Genomic DNA, 18,157 nt, shown 5'->3' with positions numbered 1-18,157 from the left:
GCCCTTCTCACTCCTGAGCAGATGATTGTGCTCACTTCAACACTCCATGCAGCATCTTTAAATGCGAAACACTGAGATCACCGGACATCTGACGACCTCACGGGAGTTTCTTCACTTTTAACAGGTGTTTGTATGGCCACAGGGCCCAGAAGACCAAAAACGACAAATATCATTAAGCCATGTCCAGTGGGAAAGATGCACCTGTTACAGAAAAGTAAGTGGATGCTGTTGACTCGTTTCTGTGTGTGTGTTGACATTAAACGCAATGGCGCTTTAAACCTGACAAGTTCAGTGTTGGGTTAAACTTGAGTCACTAAATGGCTGATTCAGTCTTTTTGTGTTAAGTTTTGGCAGTTTTACATCTCTTCCTTCCTTGTTTTGCAATAGAGTCTGGTCATGTTCTCAGAGACAATGCAGTGTGTGTGTGCGCGCGCGCTCGCGCGCTCTGAGCAAACATCAAACGCCTCGACTGCTGACACAGTACAGTACATTTGTCAATTTGTAATTGAGTCATTGCAGTCTAAGGCAGTTGTTATATTTTCTTTAGTTTTTAAAGTCATTTAAGCGTGGTAACACAGATAACAGTTGTGCGTGTTTGGACTGTCACACTGGCAGGTGCGTGTTTATCAGCAAAAATCTCTGTGGCTCTGGACTTGAGAACATGGTGTTTTCGTGAATATATATTTTTTAAATGAGCCTTGATAAAGCAGACTCACGTAGGTGACATTCATTAGTCTTGCTAAATATATCTTCAGCGGTCGGGTTGCATTTATAATTTATAAAGGGCGCTGTTGACAGCACAGACTGCTTTCATAAGTGGTATCTTGGTATTTCACAGGCACCGTCATTCACTTCATAAGATTGCATTAAAATAATAAAAACAAACTCAACATTTACAAGAACACACATTTTTGTTAAAAGTGTATAGCGAAGCAGGGCAGGGAGTGGCGCAGATAAAGTCACGAAGCATTTAAAATCAAGACAAAGAGGCCTAAAGCTGTATTTCGATGCAATAATCGTTTGCGTATTTGTGTTTTATCTCCAGACAAATGTCCCTTCAGGCCTCTCTTGAAGACTGCATGGAGGCTCTGGACCTGTTCCTCAACAATCACTTTAATGAGAGTTTGGACAAACTGCGACCACGGTAGAGTGTTCAAGTGCTCAGTGGCGTCCCCAAGGGGGACCCAGGGGGGCCGGGGTCCCCCAAAAAGTCACTGGTACCCCCATCGGTCCCCCAACCAGAATGAGATTTTTAAATAATTTTATTTTTATATTAGACTAATAGTAGTAATATTTGTTAATCATAATACTAGTGAAAACTTTACATGTTCCCAGTAGTATTAATGGCAATGTCAAAACTCTTAACCATTAGATTCAGGCATAATATATTTTTTGAAATGTGCCACCCTAAGATTTGTACTGGCCCCTTTGTGCCACCCCATAAAAAAATCCTGGGGGCGCCACTGCGAAGTGCTGTAGAGGTTTTCTCTCTTCTATTTGTTCTCGTGCATCAAGTGTGTGGGTTGTTTTAAGAGCAGGTGAGGTGTTTAGTGAAGGCACGGCACCATCCAAGCCCGTGTTGCAATGGCGCTTTATCAGATGCATCACCATTTTTAGTCGCTGTGAAATCGTTTTTTAATTGTAAATGGCGCGATAACCTTTCCTCCGCGATTCTTTCCTCTTGTGGTTTGTGGTGGTGTGGAATGACATCACTCACGCTCCCTTCTCCAGGATGTGAGGTGTTTACTTAAAAGCTCACATCCTCGCGAGCCTGACAATACAGTCTACGATACACAGCCCAGAGAGGGATTGATCATAAACTGAATGAGAAATCCAATTCCTTAAAGGGACAGTTCACCCAAAAATGAGAATTCTCTTATAATGCATTCCCTCCTGTGCCGTCACACGTGTGTTTTATATACTGTACATGCATGTGTTGTGTCACTTTCAGTCCAGTGTTTGTTGAATTTAAACGGAAACAAACCACCAGAATGACGGAAAGTCACCCAACAGCAATGCAAAAAAGACTGAGAGGATGCAAAGATTAAAAAAGAAGTTTATGCCATCATACAGTATATTCATTTTCGAGCTGAAATACATGTAAAAACATTAGTATTGTGCTGTTTAAACATGAATATGAACTTGTTTTCTTTGCGGTATTCAAGACAAAGTTGCATCTGTTGTTTTGTTAGTCTTACAAGTTCGTCCCGTTTCAACTTCTGCAAATAAATGTGAATAAGAAACAGTATTTTCATTTGGAACATGGGGGAAGTTGTGTCACTAGTGCCCAGAATGCAACAAAAATGATTTTTTTATGTGATGCCCCATATTTCTGACGATAAAAAGTCATTTTTTGTTCAAACACTTTGTTATCTTTGTTTAATGTACAGAGCTATTAGTAAGTAAGCCAACAGGTTTATTCTCAAAAAATATGTCAACATTGCGACTATGTACCATTATCAAAACAAACCAGCATTGGCTTGATCAGTGGTTTGTCATTTCTATGCCACTAGTGAGCACATTTTTTGAACAATTTACAGACACTCAGCTCTCTGCCATTAGTCAGATAAGAATTTATTCCCAGAAAGGGGCAGAAATGACTCACTGCGCCTTTAAAGGATGATGTCAACCACAGACTTCCTGTGTTGATGTGTGTTTGAAATCACGTGCTGTGTTCCAGGTCCAAGGAGAGCATGTATCACGCTCTGATCTACGCCACAGTATTAGAGATGCAAGCCATGATGACGTTTCAGCATGATGACATAGTGCATGCTGGGAACACCATGAAGAGCGCTCAGGAGGTGTGCCAGAGGTATCCACGGGTCCCTATATTCAAACTTCAACATGCACTCTTAGCTGCCTTCATTTGTCACCTTTCAATATTTAATCAAACGGAGTCATTTCCATGACAGCTCTGCCGGTCCGGCAGATGTAAAAATTTGCCTGTGTTTGCATGCAGATCTAACTGCATCTTTAAGACCAACAACTGGTCACGTCTAATGTTAAACAGTCTGCGGTTTATTGCATTAAAGGGACAGTTCACCCAAAAATGAAGATTCTTTCATCGTTTATTCACCCTCGTGTCATTCCAAACCTAAATGACTTACTTTCTTCTGCGCAAAGCAAAAGAAGATATTTTGAACAATGTTGGTAACCAAACAACAGTGACCCCCATTGACTTCCATCGTGTGGACACAAAACCACTGCGACATTTCTCAAAATATCTTCTTTTGTGTTGCACGGAAGAAAGAGTCATGTACAGGTTTTGAACGGTGAATAAATGATGACAGAATTTTATTTTTGGGTGAACTGTAAGTGCTGTCCTTTGATATAATAAACCATGGTTTAACTATAGTAACCATAGTTTTGATGACACGATCCTGGCGTAGACACCGTCACGTTTCAGAGTAATTCAGCCATTTAAAACATGATCCATAAATTCAGAAAAAAATCATAATTTTTGTTTATTCATATTTCAGTGTTATATAAAGCTGTACTAAGTGTCCTCTTTGAGCTTTGTAAAAAAACCAAATGGATTAATAGTGCGTATGAAAGTGTAAATAGATTTACTTATTTAGAAATTCACATTTGAGTTAAATTCATAATCGATTCTGTCGTTTGTTTTTCGAACGGCTCTCCTAAGACAAACGGACGTCACTTGTACATCAGAGGAGGATGTTACAGGTGGAGATGACAGCGTTTATGTGAAAGATCTTCATCATCATATTTGTGTTTGTTCCATCACTGTCAACTAAAACTGACTCACTGTTTCTTAAGCAAACTTAAGTGAGCTCAGCTGTGACTGTTGCTACAGCGACAAAACACACACGGACGTATGGATCAGCATGAGAAATGCATGTTTGTAGACCATGAAGAATGCATGTAATCTATATATATTTTTGATGGCGGGGCCATAGTGAAATTGTGGTTACTATGGTTTTACTACAAATAAAAAAAGTAGAAGTTACTTTATTTCAAATTTAGCATTTTGTTGTGGTCTGAATATCATGGTGATCTTTTAACCGTAGCGTCTGACTGTTTTCTCTCAGGTTCCGTAAGAAGTCTGGCGGTCTGTCGAGCCGGGGAGCAAATGATGATCTAGCAGAAGGTGACATTTTTAAAGAAGAAATTATGTCACATTTAAGTTCGATTCATTCTTTTTTAACGTGCATCTCCGCATTTTTAAATAACAAAAACTATAAAATAACAAAAAAACGACCTTATAAAGAATAAATAAATAAATAGAACTGCTATGTTTCAGATACTTATATATCTGATAATAATTACTTTTTTTTTTAGATTGACTTATTCAGTTAGTTATTTTTTGTTTTGTAGTAAAGAAAAACACATTTATGTTATAGTCTACAATGATATTTGAAAGCATACATCTTCAGATTCAGATATTTTAAATTAAAGAGAACGATATTTTAGGCTCTGTAAAAACTCCCAAAAGCCAGTAAATTGTGTAATGTTCACATACAGCAGAGCATTGTTTATTTTGCCGTACGGCGAGCGTGTTTAGTACTTGCAGGCGTACAGAATCAAGCTTTGAATGGTGTGTGTGTTTTGTTTAATGTTTTACAGAGCAGCTTCACGCCGAGGTGTGTTACGCCGAGTGTTTGCTACACAGAGCCGCTCTCACATTCCTTCAGGTCTGAAACACCTCCAACATGATCACACATACGCAAACAACCTCACGTTTCTTCTGTGCATTTTGTTGGATGTGTTCCCTGTTGGCACACGTACATCTGGCAGACATCTATTTGTACGTCATCGGCCCTACATCTCTGAGACGTCTGCTGTCAGATGTCATATAGACCTCTAGAAGACGTCTGCAAGATGTGTAGGATTTAGAATGATTGTACAACAGCTCTTTCTAATATGTTTAGCAGATGTTTTTACACCGCAGATGTTTTCCAGATCTTTAGCAGACATCTTACAGATGTACCTGTGCTATGTGGGTTTGGTTATGGTGTGTGGCGAATGTTGCGTAGCTGCGCATGAATGTTTTTAAAAGAAAATGTCACATTTGAGTTGTGTTTGTGTGTCGACAGGATGATAACATGGTGAGTTTTATAAAAGGAGGAATCAAAGTTCGGAACAGTTACCTCATATACAAGTAAGCCTGGCGCGTGGAGAAATGCGCATCCCTTAAACCAACATAAACATTTTATATTAGATTGTCATTTATGTAGCCATGTCGTTGGTTTGACTCGTAGGGATGTAACGATTCACCGTGAGCCGGTTGAAAATCGATTATAACATGTGACGATTCAAGCCGGTTGAGATGTTAAATGAATCGCAATACATGTTTTGAACAGTAGGGGCCGCTGTGTTTACTGCAAACTTGGTAAACGTGGATATGCTGATATTTCTTAAAACGTTTAAAAAATAATCCAGTTTAGGAAAAACACAGACAAAAAGCTTGTACACACCGGGACGATAATCGCATGCGCTTATCGCCAGCGTTTTTCGTCATTCATACCCAAACGATTTTCACTGGCGCACTCCCTGACATACATTTACATTTATGCATTTGGCAGACGCTTTTATCCACAGCGACTTTCATTGCATTATCCTATACATTTGTTTCTAAGTATGTGCAATCCCCTGGGATCGAACCCACGACCTTGGCGTTGTTAGCGCCGTGCTCTTACCACTGAGCTACATAGACGGTAGTCTCAGCCTCAGACGTGACCGTTGGCTAAACGTCTGATGCATAAGGCACACGTTTCTGGAAACGCTTCAGCCTGTCGAAGTCGTCATCTGATTGGTTGAATTTCACAGGATTTCCGGGAGACGTGCGTGTCGGGTTCTTTAACAGTCCGCCTGGAAACAACACGAAGCCGTCTGATCCAAGTAAGCTGTCGTGTTTACAACAGTCGCTATAAGAATTCATCACGATCGACTAATCGCTTAATTCTTCAAAGTATGCGAGGTTCATGGCATAAAGTTATAATCATTGTTGTTTCTGTTAACTTTTGACACGTTCGTGAATGTACACCGGTCTGTTACTGCGGGGACATTTCCACGCCTCTAAACATGACGCGACACAAAACGGAACGTGATTGGTTGCTTTACCTGTCGGTCATATGGCCTCTTGGGCGCGCCTTGGCCAAAGAAAGCGGCGAAAAGTTCCAGAGACTACATAGATGGCGCTTAATGAAAAACAGAAAAACCCCGGTACACAAGGTGGCGCTGCGCAACTAACTGCTTAAGTCGCTTTGGATAAAAGCGTCTGTCAAATGCATAAATGTAATGTAAATGAACAAAAGCGCCAATCTCATTGGTCGGCCAGTTTTTAAGGCGGCGCGTCAAACAAAAAAACGAGGTGCTTATACGCCTGGAGTTTTGCGTGTCGGTGTGCACTGCACACTCACATTGCCGCCCTTTGTTTAGTCACGAGGCGCTATTATCGTCCCGGTGTGGACAAGCCTTTTGTCTTAGTTTGTTAATGTTAAAAAGACTTTTGTATTATTTTTTATTTGATTTGGAATTTGTCTTAAAATTGCAATTAAGTTTTTTTATTTGACATCAAATATGTTTTTATTTTACAAAGAAATGTGCAGCATTTGAGGAATAATAAAAGGGCAGTTGTTAATTTCTAACTTGTCTCATTTAGTAAAAGAAAAGATCGTATCGTGAATCGTATCACATAGTAAACTGTGCGAATCGTTACATCCCTACTCGTTCTGCATGTCTGTTTGCTGTTAATGACATCATAATTCTCACGCAGGGAGCTTAACGCCATAGTCCAATCAGAAACCTCTTCCAAAAGACCAAACCACAAGCATTTAGAGGGGGGAGTCTCATTTGGAATTGGGGCTTTCAACTTGGTACGATCCGCCAGAATAATGCATCCACATTCTTATGATGTTTCCAATTACACTGTCATTCATTGACGTTCTTCACAATGTCCTACAGACTTTGTCGCTGTTTCCCGCGAGGATACTCAAGTTGCTTGAGTTTGCGGGGTTTTCCGGAGATAAGGTGTTTGACTTTATATTTTCAACTGACGATTTTGTATAAAAGCATTTGCCAATTTGTATAAACGTTTTGTGTGTTATAGGAGCTTGGCATCTCTCAGCTGTACACGGGTGCCACCTCTCACAGCCTGCGCTCCATGCTGTGTGCTCTACTCCTGCTCTGTTTCTACACCTTCCTCTCCTTTATTTTAGGTAATATGTACCTTTTTTGTTTTTCTGTGGGGGTCTTTTATACCATGGCGTTTTGCTAAACGTCTTGTGGTCCATGTACGAAATTTGGGTTAGGAAAGATGACCGAAGGTTCATTTTCTGTGTGCTGTATTCAATTCATGTTTTCATTGTAGTTTGGCCTTTGTGATGTGTTCTGTAGGTACTGGAGAGGGAGACGTGGAAGACGCAGAGAGACTGCTGGAGCCGTTTCGCCTGCGCTATCCACGCGTACGTCTAACTCTTTTCTAAATGAACAGGATGTGCCCATGAAATCAAAATTGTTCAAAATGAGTTTTTGCCTTTTGGGCAATTCCATCGTTATGGACGTGACATTTTGCGTTATGGACGTGACATAAAAATGCTCAGAGAATGAATTTGTTACGAATATATTGAACCATCTGTTTATATTTTACTGAACCCTTGTTGATAGAGTCTAAACATCAAAAAATGTCAGTCTATGAAAAAAAATTCTATTTAAAAAATGGGAAATAAACATGCGTTGTGGATGTGACAAAAAAAGGACGCGGTTTTTGGGAGACGATAAACTTTGTAGGATTTCTGTAAAATAAAATGCACAATCCTGAAGCAATAATACCCAATGAATGGAGAAGGGATGCCTCTTTATAGAACATAAAATAGTTACTTTATATTAATTTTTACATGTCCATTTATGAGGAATATGTAGCGTTATGGATGTGACAATCCTGAAAATGGCACTTACCTGACTATGAAAAATCATGCACTAAAAATAAAACAAATGCTTTACAAATTTGAAGAGAGACCTCACATAGGTATTTGAACCACCAAATGTTAAAATCTGTGCTGTTACCATAGTAAAAACCGCTGGTAAAAACTTAATTTTTTCGTGGTGAGGTTGACATTTTCACGGAATTGCCCTTTTGCATTCACGTTTACGTTTAAGAATTAAGCATACACATTTGTACAAAGCGAAAATAGGGAAAGCAATAAAGCGATAATACAAGAAGTGTTATACAAAGTTTCAACAACAAATGCTTTTATTTGAAATAATGTTTAGTAGAATATGCATTTAAGAAATGTGCATTCTGCAACAAAGGACTAAAAATAGAATCTAGATCACTCTAGAAGTGATCCAGTATTTATTCTTTATCTGCCCCCTCCAACCAATACAATATATGTGCAACATCTGCAGTATCATGTCTTTGTTTTTACAATATTATTATTATTTTATATTATTTTTACAGTGTGTTGTAAGCTTGTGAACGCTTGGGATCTTTTTCGTTCAAGTATCAAGGATCAAGTATTCATGAAGTGCACCTGAATTTCATTGCATACGTCATGAAACGACAAATAAATCCAATTTAATCTAATGAAAATGTCCTGTCCGCTAACAGAGTTATTATAGTTTTGATTTTAGTTTTATTCATATTTTAAATTAGCTTTAAAAATTGTTTCGTTTTTATGTTAATTTTAGTTGAATATTTAGCAACTTTGTTATATGCTTTTGTCATTTTATTATTTGTTTATTTTTATGTTGCTATATAAGACAAATTAATTGTAGTTTTAGTTTTGTTTATTTTTATCATTTGAGTGCTTTAAACATATTTCAGTTAATTACTGAGGCAACTTTTTAATTTTTTGTTAGTTTATTTTTTTCACATTTATCATTTTTAGGCCAACATTTTGTTTGATTTCAATAAACAAAAACGCTTTCGATGTTTAAATTTTAGTTAACTAAAATAACCTTGCAAGCTAACACCACCTGCCTCTAACAAAGAATTCTTTGTGCCGAATTTCTATCTAGGGGGCGATCTTCCTCTTCTTTGCAGGTCGAGCCGAGGAGATCAAGGGCAACATTGATGAGGTGAGAAACAAGTGGAGAACGTTCACCAGAACGATGTGATTCTGTTTTTGTTTTGCATTCTGCCTCTTTGTTTTTTAAAAAAATGAAAGGGTTCAATGTGCACTTTTTCTCAAATTCTAAGAGTGTCTGAAGAGTATTTTATTAGAGGACTGTGAACACAATGAAATGGTTTAGTACATTGTTGTACCACTGTGTGTCCAGGCGGTGGCGCTGTTCGAGGACGGCTGTAAGGCCCAGCAGGCCTGGAAACAGTTCCACCACATGTGCTACTGGGAGTTAATGTGGTGTTTCACCTACAAGAGACACTGGAAGATGGCTTACTTCTACGCAGACCTGCTCTTCCAAGAGAGTCGATGGTCTAAGGTTACACAAGCCCCTTCTAGACCAACCCCTGCAGTCCAAACACATACGTCGAAGGGAGTTTTTGGACTGGACATATAGCAAACACCTAGTTGTGGTTTTCATGTCATGGTTTGGTCCAAGTGTGTTTTGTACAGTTGCCAAGATATCTACGTCACACACAACTATTAAAACAGCCTCCACCCTGAATGTAAATAATGTTCAGGAACGTGTCAGCCTTGGGAAAAGCCTGAGATGAATGCTCGCAACACATTAGCGTCATATACATGTTTTACACCACATGAGGGTAAATTACGGATGAGGAATCTTTATTTTATTTTGATCTCTTTCTCTCAGGCTATGTACATGTATATGAAGGCTGCTTATCTCAGCATGCTTCCCGAGACGGACGTTCGGCCATTCGGTGATAATGAGGCGAATCTCTTTAGGTAAGTACTCTCGCATCTAAACACACAACGCCTCTGCTTTATTGTTTTTTTTTTGGGTGCGTTAACTTCATGGATTGATGGACTGGAAGCTGTCATCCCTGTTCACGTCCTGTCTCTCTTCATCTGTCACTCAGACAGGTTTCTACATACAAACAGAAGATAGCGGGCAAATCACCGCCCACAGAGAAGTTCGCTATCCGCAAAGCTCGGCGGTATAAAGCCAGTAATCCAGTCAAACTTCCAGTTCCTGTGCTTGTAAGAATATCCCACAACACCCTCAAACAATTGACAGAAGTGTATTAAATGGTCTTGTTTTTCTATTTAATTATGTCCCGTAAGAATACAACTTTGAGCGATTGATAGCCGAGTATTGAATCATTTTATTTGTTGTCCAAAAATGCTTGATTTTTTTGTTAGGCCATAAGCTGAATGGTATGCAAAATTATTAACATTTATTTGACATAAATAATCATTTGTTTTTCTTTTTTTTTTTATTATGTTTTCATTCATTTATTTTATTTATTTATTTTCATTTTCATTTTTCATTTATTTTTTGAAAATGGAAGTGTTTCACAAAACATGTCTAATTTCTTCAAACTCAATTTTAAGTTTGAAGAAATGTGCACCAGAACAGCGTAACGCATACTCGTTTTACCATTTTAACTATAACAAATGATATGGTTAGTTGCATGTCATTATTTTTGTTAAGCGTTGTTTTTCTTGTCTTTAAGAACTTATTTAATTCTTAAACTGTATAGCTTGAATTCACTGTGAGTTGCTTTGGATAAAAACGTCAAATGTATAAAAGTAATATTTACTCCTTGTTTCATGGTCGTAACCCATATATACAGAGCATCTTTTCTGTTATTTTGACCTGTTTCTCCAGTTTTCATCGTCTGCAAATAGAAACAATATTTTTATTTGAAATTTGGGATAAAAATGGCTAGTAGTTCATTTTACCTACTAATCAATTCGGAAAAACTGAAAATCATTTTGAAGTTATTCTTTTTTTTCTGCGGCTGTATCATTTTGAAAACTATTTCTGACTGCATTTCGTTTTATATTTCAGGAAATGATGTACATGTGGAACGGTTTCTCCATGATCAGTAAACGCCCTGAGCTCACACAGGGCATGATGGAAACACTGTTAGAGGCGGAGCGCACCCTAGAGGCAACTCCAGGTAATGCAGCACACTCCATCTACACGAATATAACGCCTGTTCTGTATAAAATATCTAGTGTATCCTTTGTTTGTATAGAAAACGAGTTCACGGTGGACGACAGGTGTGTCATCCTGCTTCTGAAAGGACTGTGTCTGAAGAACCAGGGCCACATGCAGGCCGCAGAAGAATGCTTTGACCAGGTTTACAGCAGGCCAGTGTTTCACACACTTCTGCATTAAAGGATTTGTATTGTGCATATGTAACAGATGGTATCAGTGGTGTTTCTGTGCGTCTCAACAGTGAAAAGAAGCTGAAGTTCGATCATTATCTGGTCCCTAATGCTCTGCTGGAGATGAGCCTCCTGTATGTGAACACGGGGCGGAAAGATCAAGCCATCAAACTGCTGCAGAAAGCAAAGTGAGTCAAAACCGACATACAGATGTGTTCAACACATACGAGCTGTAATAACCTTCTCTCTTCCTGTCAGGAATAACTACAAAGAATATTCAATGGAGTCTCGTACGCAGTTCAGGGTCCACGCCACCCTGACCAAACTGAAGGCCGATACAAGCGACCAGGATGAAATCACGGTGTTGTGAGGCATCCCGGAGCCTACAATATAGACCAAAGACTATCTAGTGTTCTTCCTGGTTTACACCCAGCGTACTGGACAGCCCGTCTCGCACTTCCACAAGAGGGATTAGGTGGTTTTAAAGGGAACACTAAAAACGTTTCCCTCAGGAAGCTGATGTGCCACATTGACGTTTATTTTAGTCTAACAGCAGTAGTTAAAGACGAGATGTTTCGGAAACCGGGGTGTAAGGTCTTGTGTGATAAAATGTACATTTTAGCGAGAATTAAAAATAATGTTTTTTTTTCTATTTTGAATTCTGTGCAGGTTTAATAGGAGAAAAGAAAACCGTTAAACTGACAGTGTTTAATAATAAGATCAAACCACTTTTTCACTTAATTGTGAAGATGATTTAAAAAAAGTTGATTATTGCAAGATGCTGTTTGGAATGGAATACCACCGATGTATTCTTTTCTTAAATCATTTACTTAAAATATGTAAGCAATGTGCATCGTAAACATTCACTTTGTGAAATGTTGTGGCCATTTTTATTTAAAACTGATATCAAACGCGTTATGCTTTATTTATAAATGATTTTTCTGTTTACACACTTATTTGAAGTCGAACATTAATTTGATATAAATACGTTTTATTCTGCAGAATTATTGTTGGTGCAGTAAAGTTCAATTAAATAAACAACTGGATGATCAAATACATGTGTAAAGAAAACTATATAACAATATAGTACAATTGACAGTCCTTGTTCTCACAGTGAGCATTATTGGCTGGATTCAGCCGCTGCAGGAGACAAGCCGGCATCGTCTTCTCTCTTCTTGCGTTTCAGAAGTTTCCTTTTCTTTTTCTCTTCTTTCTCTATTTCAGCCACCATCTCTTTGAACTTGGCACTGCGGGGGTCCACGGCGTGTCCGAAACGCTCGGTCGCTTCGGCCAGCAGTCTTTCCCTTTTAACCTTCTCCTCTTTCTGCTTCTGTTTGGTTTCTTGCTTCTGCTTTTTCCAGTCAGCGATCATCTTGGGCATCTTGGCCATGTTGGCGGCGATTATCTTCTCTCTGGGAAAAAGAAAAGTGAGAAAGAAGTTTGAAAAACATGTTCAAGTTGCAAATGTATAATTAAACACAGACAGACAACTCCACACCAGATAAAGAGAAAGAATAAGAACAAGCTGAAATGAGTTTTTATCTTGATGCTTTATGTTTGAGTGTGCAGAAGTAAAAACGAGATTTGGTGGTGACAAAGGTTTCAAACTAAATCTGAATAAGGAAATACAAACTCTATTGGTTTCCATTACAAACACCAGAGCCATCAGCTGCTCACCCTTAAACCATAATAACATTTTTAATGGGTTTTACTCCAGTAGGATTTAATGGCGTTTCATTGGTTCTCATTCGCCAGATAACGTCCCACCAACAGAAGACCCTCACAGAGTTTCAATTAAAACCAATGCAAGAACCATTGAATTATCTGATCGTTTACAGTGTTTTTTTTTTTTAGTAGGTGTGTGAGATTGTCCTTTAAAAAAATATTTAATCTTTAAATAACAGATTAGCGGTCTATCTTAACCACGTGACACGCGTGGACCAATGGCGCGTGGTGTCGCGTTACCTGCAGGGTTTGAATATGCCAAGACGCTACAGGCACCTGTCGAGGTGTATTTCTGCAAATAATGTCTTAAAGAGACTGAATTATGGGCAGGATTACTTTTAACGCACGATGAATTCTGCCCTGTAAACCAGCAACTCGGACAGTGGACGTAGACGCGAAGGTGAGCAAATGATAACAGTTTCATTTTAGTATGGTCGACAGTTCAGTTCATTAAACTTCACGAAAATTAACCATTGCTTTACTATAGTAAAAGTGAACATGTTTTTGGCAGGTTGATTGTCAATTATAACTACAAATACCATAGTTAAACTTCTATACTAGTATTGTAGTAAAAACATGATTATTTTCCGTATGATCGGTCATTCGTTACTGGAGAGACTTAAAGGGCCAGCTCACCCAAAAATGAAAATTCTGTGATCATTACTCACTCTCTAGTTGTTCCAAACCTGTATACATTTATTTGTTTGGTTGAACACAGAAAAAGATATTTGGACGAATGCTTGTAACCAAACAGTTCTCGGACCCCATTAACTAACTTACCATAGTAGGAAAATGGTAGTCAAAAGTGCCCCAGAACTGTTTGCTGTCCTACATTCTTCAAAATATCTTCTTTTGTGTTTAACAGAACAAAAGATATAAAGTAATTGTTCCTACTATGGTAATCAATGGGGTCCAAGAGCTGTTTGGTTAAAAGCATTCTTCTAAATATATCGCTGTGTTCATCATAACAAAGACGTTTATACAGATTTGGAACAACTTGAATGTGTTTAAATGATGACGAATGTTTTATTTAAGGGTGATCTTTTCTTTTAACGCCAGGTACCTTTCCATCCGTTTCGCAGTCCTCTCCTTCTCTTTGGCTGCGATGTTTCCCAGCATCACCTGCAGCGGGGGGTGCCACTCTCTCTCTTCGCCGATCATCTCCTCCAGTTGGGCATGAGACGGCCAGAGTTGGGCCGGGTCTACTCCGGACGCCTGTCCGTACCGGCCGAACCGTTTGCGATCATACTTGTCCGTCTTCTGCCAGTCGGGCGTCTTCTCGTTGCTTTTATCAGGTATGTAAGGATTCTTGATATTCAGCCACAGCGGTCTGGGGTTATAATTCGCGATCTGTTGGACGACAGCCGGCAAAAAGTTTATTTGGGAGTTTAATTTAGTAATGTCGAATAAGACCGCTGTCCTCCTGCTCAGTATGGAGGCCGCCATGTTGGATGACCTCTGATGTCACGTGGGCGCTTGACGTCAGCACAGAGGTTCGCGCTGAAAACACGCCCTCTGCTGACAAAAGCTTGTAATTGAACTGGGATTAATGGGGGAAACGTGCATACGGCCATTCGCTTAAAGCCTACATATATACAGAGACCTAAACATTGCTATACAATAAATTTGCAAGTTTCAGTTACATTAGTTTCACTGTTTGCCGCCTTAAAGAGGACGGTTCTCCTTTTCCACACGTTATTCCTCAATTATTGTGGTTTAGCTGTTCATCACCTCAGGGTACCTATTGCAATGCCCTTTAGTCCCAAACAATGGACCATTCAGTCTTTTTGGTAGTTTAACAGCACAGTGTAACTCTATTGTTGGTAATAAAAGGTCTTAAAAGGATCTGGACCTGCTGGTATTGTTTGTAAATAATAGAAAGCAAGCTCTGACTTGAGCACTCTTGACAGGTTTTATATTTGTTATTTATTTTATATATTTATTTAAATGCACAGAAAGAGGAAAGTTGTGGAGCATAATGCAAATACTCAATGTGGTGTATTTAGTTCATACTTGATCAAGTGTGAGATTTAGTTATTTTTAGTATTAGATATAATAAAAATATAGTAGAAACCTGTTTGTTTCCTTTTTTGGAGCTAAAACAAGATAAATAACTTTTTATAGTGTTTTTGTGCTATTGCACGTGTTATTATTAAAACGTCTGTTGAAAAGTGGTTGAATGCCCATAAACTAAGAAAATATTAAATATTAATTTAAATTATTATTGAATATTATTTTATTTAAAATATTAAATGTAAAGCTTTTTACATATTGCTTTCATTTAAATGGATAGATGAATGTTATACGGCCAGTACAAAAAAAAGTTTGCGTAAAAATGATAATGGAGGAGTAAAATTAAGCTTAATATTCAAAGAGATTACATTTGAAAATGTAAAATATTTTTCATTTTGAAATGTCTTTTTTTTATTTCAAATTTAATTACATGGGTTAATAAACATTAGTACAATTGTCATGTCTGCCCTAAACTCAATGTTCAGGCATAGGATGACATTTTGTTGAAATATATTGATTTTAACATTTGATTCGATAGATGTTTGAATGTTTTGATCAGGTAAACCAAGAGATGAGCATATTATTGTTGCCGTCCTTACGTAATTTACTGATGAATGGATGAATTATCATGTTTGAACAGTACTAAAGGGGTTTAGATTTTCCCTGAGGTTTTCTTGAACTAATAGTGCTGCATGAGGTCGTCTGTTCTCATTGACGCTCCATGCCAGCCTCAGCGAGCAGATGAGCAGAAAACTCCACTTTGAATGTCTGGAACGCAGCATGGGAGGGTTGGATTATTAACCACCGAACACTGTGAGAAAGAAAAAGTCCTTTGTTTTAAGTCTCCAGCCCACCCTCGTGATCAGAAATCCCTCCCCTCCTTCCGCAGCTCTTCTTTTAGTTTTGATTTCTTTTCAAAAATGTAAAGATGGAACAAACAAGCGGCTTTAGAAAGCGGCTCTCGGAGAGACAGATGTCTGAGCTTTTGTGCCTGACGAGCGCATCATTATAACTGGAAAGTTCCCATGGCGGGGGATTGAGGGTTTGAGAGGGGTGCGCGGCGTGCCATGCACCCAGGGCTTAATTTAGACACCGGTGATCCATGCCAACTGAGGCGCTTTAAAGACATGGTCTTCCACAACCATCTGAGAATATCACATCTGTTGGCAATCAAAGACAGGGACTTTCTTAAACATATGTGTATATAAATGTTTAGGGTCACTTCACTAAAATGTTCCTCGTGAGCTAAAAAAAACTGTTAATCTGAAGGTGTGTGCTGAAGGAAATCTATTCGTTTATTTCATTAGAAGGACAAACTGAATACTGAAGAAAACCGGGCCCAGAATAAATGGGAAATTCATTACTTTTTTAAAAAGCATTTCAGGGTGAAACCTCAAAAAGTTGGCTCATAATGTTTTTTTTTTTCACAAATTCTAGGCAAAGGGTGAATACACTAAAGTTGCTCAAATAAATAATTCCTTTTAATTCCTTTTAATTTTCTTTAGGCGCAATAATTCCCTAGGTTAAATTTGCGTTGTTTTATTGAGTTTACTGTTATTGTAACTTTAAGTATCAAGGTTATGATAGATTACCAAAACTAAAATGATTTTGATTCAGAGTAAACAAATGTTTAAAACATTTCTGTTCTAAATCGTATGAATTATCATTCAAACATTATTTGAAAATGTTGCCTCGGAAATAAAGTGAAATAGGTTGAGGCACTAAAATATTAAAATAAACAAAAGCTTAACAAAAAAAGAATAATATTTCATTTTCAAAAGAATGAAAAATAAACATACAAAATTTAAATAATAAAGTGAGAAAAGCACAACAAAATTGAATTAACATTACATAAAAACTAAAAGCATACCAATTAAAATATAAATCTACAATATATAAAACTAAAAAAAGTTATAAAACTACATTAAAACTAAAAAGAAAACTATAATGGCTCTGCTACGTACCAAACATGTAACTTAGTAACTCGTCCCACACAGTTTATAGATCAGTTTGTAAAATGAAAAACAAATTGCATTGAAAGAAAGATCTTGAAAATCGTCACTTGAAGGACGTAGTCAAGTTAGCAAACGTCATTGCAACACCCTGGCAACCAGCTCACAACTGAAATTGATTTGTGTTTTGGCTTTCTTCAGAAATTGTAGAAAATATTAGATGGGAAATGGCTTATGGCCTGTGATGTCTTGAACAAGGAGCTTGGGACAACCTGACTGTTTGGCGCATGTACCCCGCCAGCAGTTGTTCAGATTTCTAGAGTAGGTGAAATGAAAGGTCAACACAGTAGGCACTGTGGATGGATGGAGTTTGTTCTCTTGTTTTGCTCTAGTGAGGCCATCCATATGGTCTTTTGATTAAATATTTACACGCCAACCAACTCATGAGAAATTCATGGAGATGTTGCGTTATGGACTGACTGGTCACCAATGTTTCATAACTGCCGGACAAACCTCCAGATGCCATGAAGTCATTACCGCCACAGCCCTCGTAGGACGGCCTGCAGTTCTGTGACATATGCTTCATAAGATGCTTCTGTCCATTTATTACATTTATCAAATGCTTTTATCCAGATGAAGGAAATTTTCATATAAAAGTAAATATTGGTTTACTTTAATTACTTGCCTAAAAGCTATTACAAAATACTAAATAGATTAACGAATGAAGAATGACCTGCGGTCAATCCAATTTTTTCCTCCTCGTATCTATACTAATATTTAACAACTAGCCCACAACCCGAATTTATTTATAGAAGAGTTGTGGGATTTCTGTGCCGTCAGGACGTTTTGCTGCTCTCACACAGACCCTACGTGACACAAGTACATGATTTATACCCATGCAGAGTGTGACATTGCTGGCCGTTCTCATCCTGCAGACGGCCCTAAAAGTCTCCCCGTCATTGTTTAAATGATTCCCCTTCACTAAACTTCAGTCTGGAACCAACCCAAGTGAGAAATACATGTGAAAGCACCTCGGGAGGGGGGCGCGTTCAGCGGGGAGCATTTCAATAATGGATGTACCACATCGAGCTCCCGTTAATAATGTGTTTCTGTCACCGCGGGAGACGGAAAAGCGCGTTTTTAAAGGGGAAGGCGAATGAGAGAATAATGGGACGAAGAGTTTTGAGAAACTTAGTCATAAGTCAAACATTCCGATTTTTGGCTCCTTCTCAAACCCTTTCATGTGTA

At 38.3% G+C, this 18,157-nt stretch overlaps 2 protein-coding genes across 3 annotated transcripts; one reads left to right on the top strand and one right to left on the bottom strand.

The window, feature by feature from the left end:
* zgc:158403 (tetratricopeptide repeat protein 39A) lies at positions 1 to 11,591 on the top strand. 2 transcript variants are annotated; one of them, XM_057346663.1, is made up of 18 exons: positions 1 to 214; positions 1,046 to 1,144; positions 2,681 to 2,812; positions 4,050 to 4,108; positions 4,585 to 4,652; positions 5,055 to 5,119; positions 6,737 to 6,836; positions 6,925 to 6,990; positions 7,070 to 7,181; positions 7,357 to 7,424; positions 8,980 to 9,039; positions 9,241 to 9,402; positions 9,736 to 9,827; positions 9,962 to 10,082; positions 10,897 to 11,008; positions 11,087 to 11,201; positions 11,291 to 11,407; positions 11,478 to 11,591. In XM_057346663.1, exons 1-18 carry the CDS (start codon positions 180 to 182, stop codon positions 11,587 to 11,589), a joined length of 1,695 nt encoding a protein of 564 aa, XP_057202646.1. In that variant the 5' UTR covers positions 1 to 179; the 3' UTR covers positions 11,590 to 11,591. The 2 variants fall into 2 exon arrangements, with proteins under 2 accessions (XP_057202646.1, XP_057202647.1); XM_057346664.1 differs by having other exon boundaries at positions 2 to 214; positions 7,070 to 7,178.
* A 747-nt stretch (positions 11,592 to 12,338) lies between these two features.
* Positions 12,339 to 14,400, bottom strand: gadd45gip1 (growth arrest and DNA-damage-inducible, gamma interacting protein 1). The gene is made up of 2 exons (XM_057346665.1): positions 14,008 to 14,400; positions 12,339 to 12,631 (listed from the first exon to the last, which is right to left on the bottom strand). The coding sequence occupies exons 1-2, from the start codon at positions 14,388 to 14,390 to the stop codon at positions 12,340 to 12,342; spliced, it is 675 nt and encodes a 224-aa protein (XP_057202648.1). The 5' UTR covers positions 14,391 to 14,400; the 3' UTR covers position 12,339.
* Between the last annotated feature and the right edge of the window lie 3,757 nt (positions 14,401 to 18,157).

The sequence above is a fragment of the Triplophysa rosa genome, linkage group LG11, assembly GCF_024868665.1.
Source record: "Triplophysa rosa linkage group LG11, Trosa_1v2, whole genome shotgun sequence".
NCBI classification, from domain to species: domain Eukaryota; kingdom Metazoa; phylum Chordata; class Actinopteri; order Cypriniformes; family Nemacheilidae; genus Triplophysa; species Triplophysa rosa.
The sequence above is the reverse complement of the archived record's forward strand: the minus strand, read 5'-3'. Positions and strand labels throughout refer to the sequence as shown.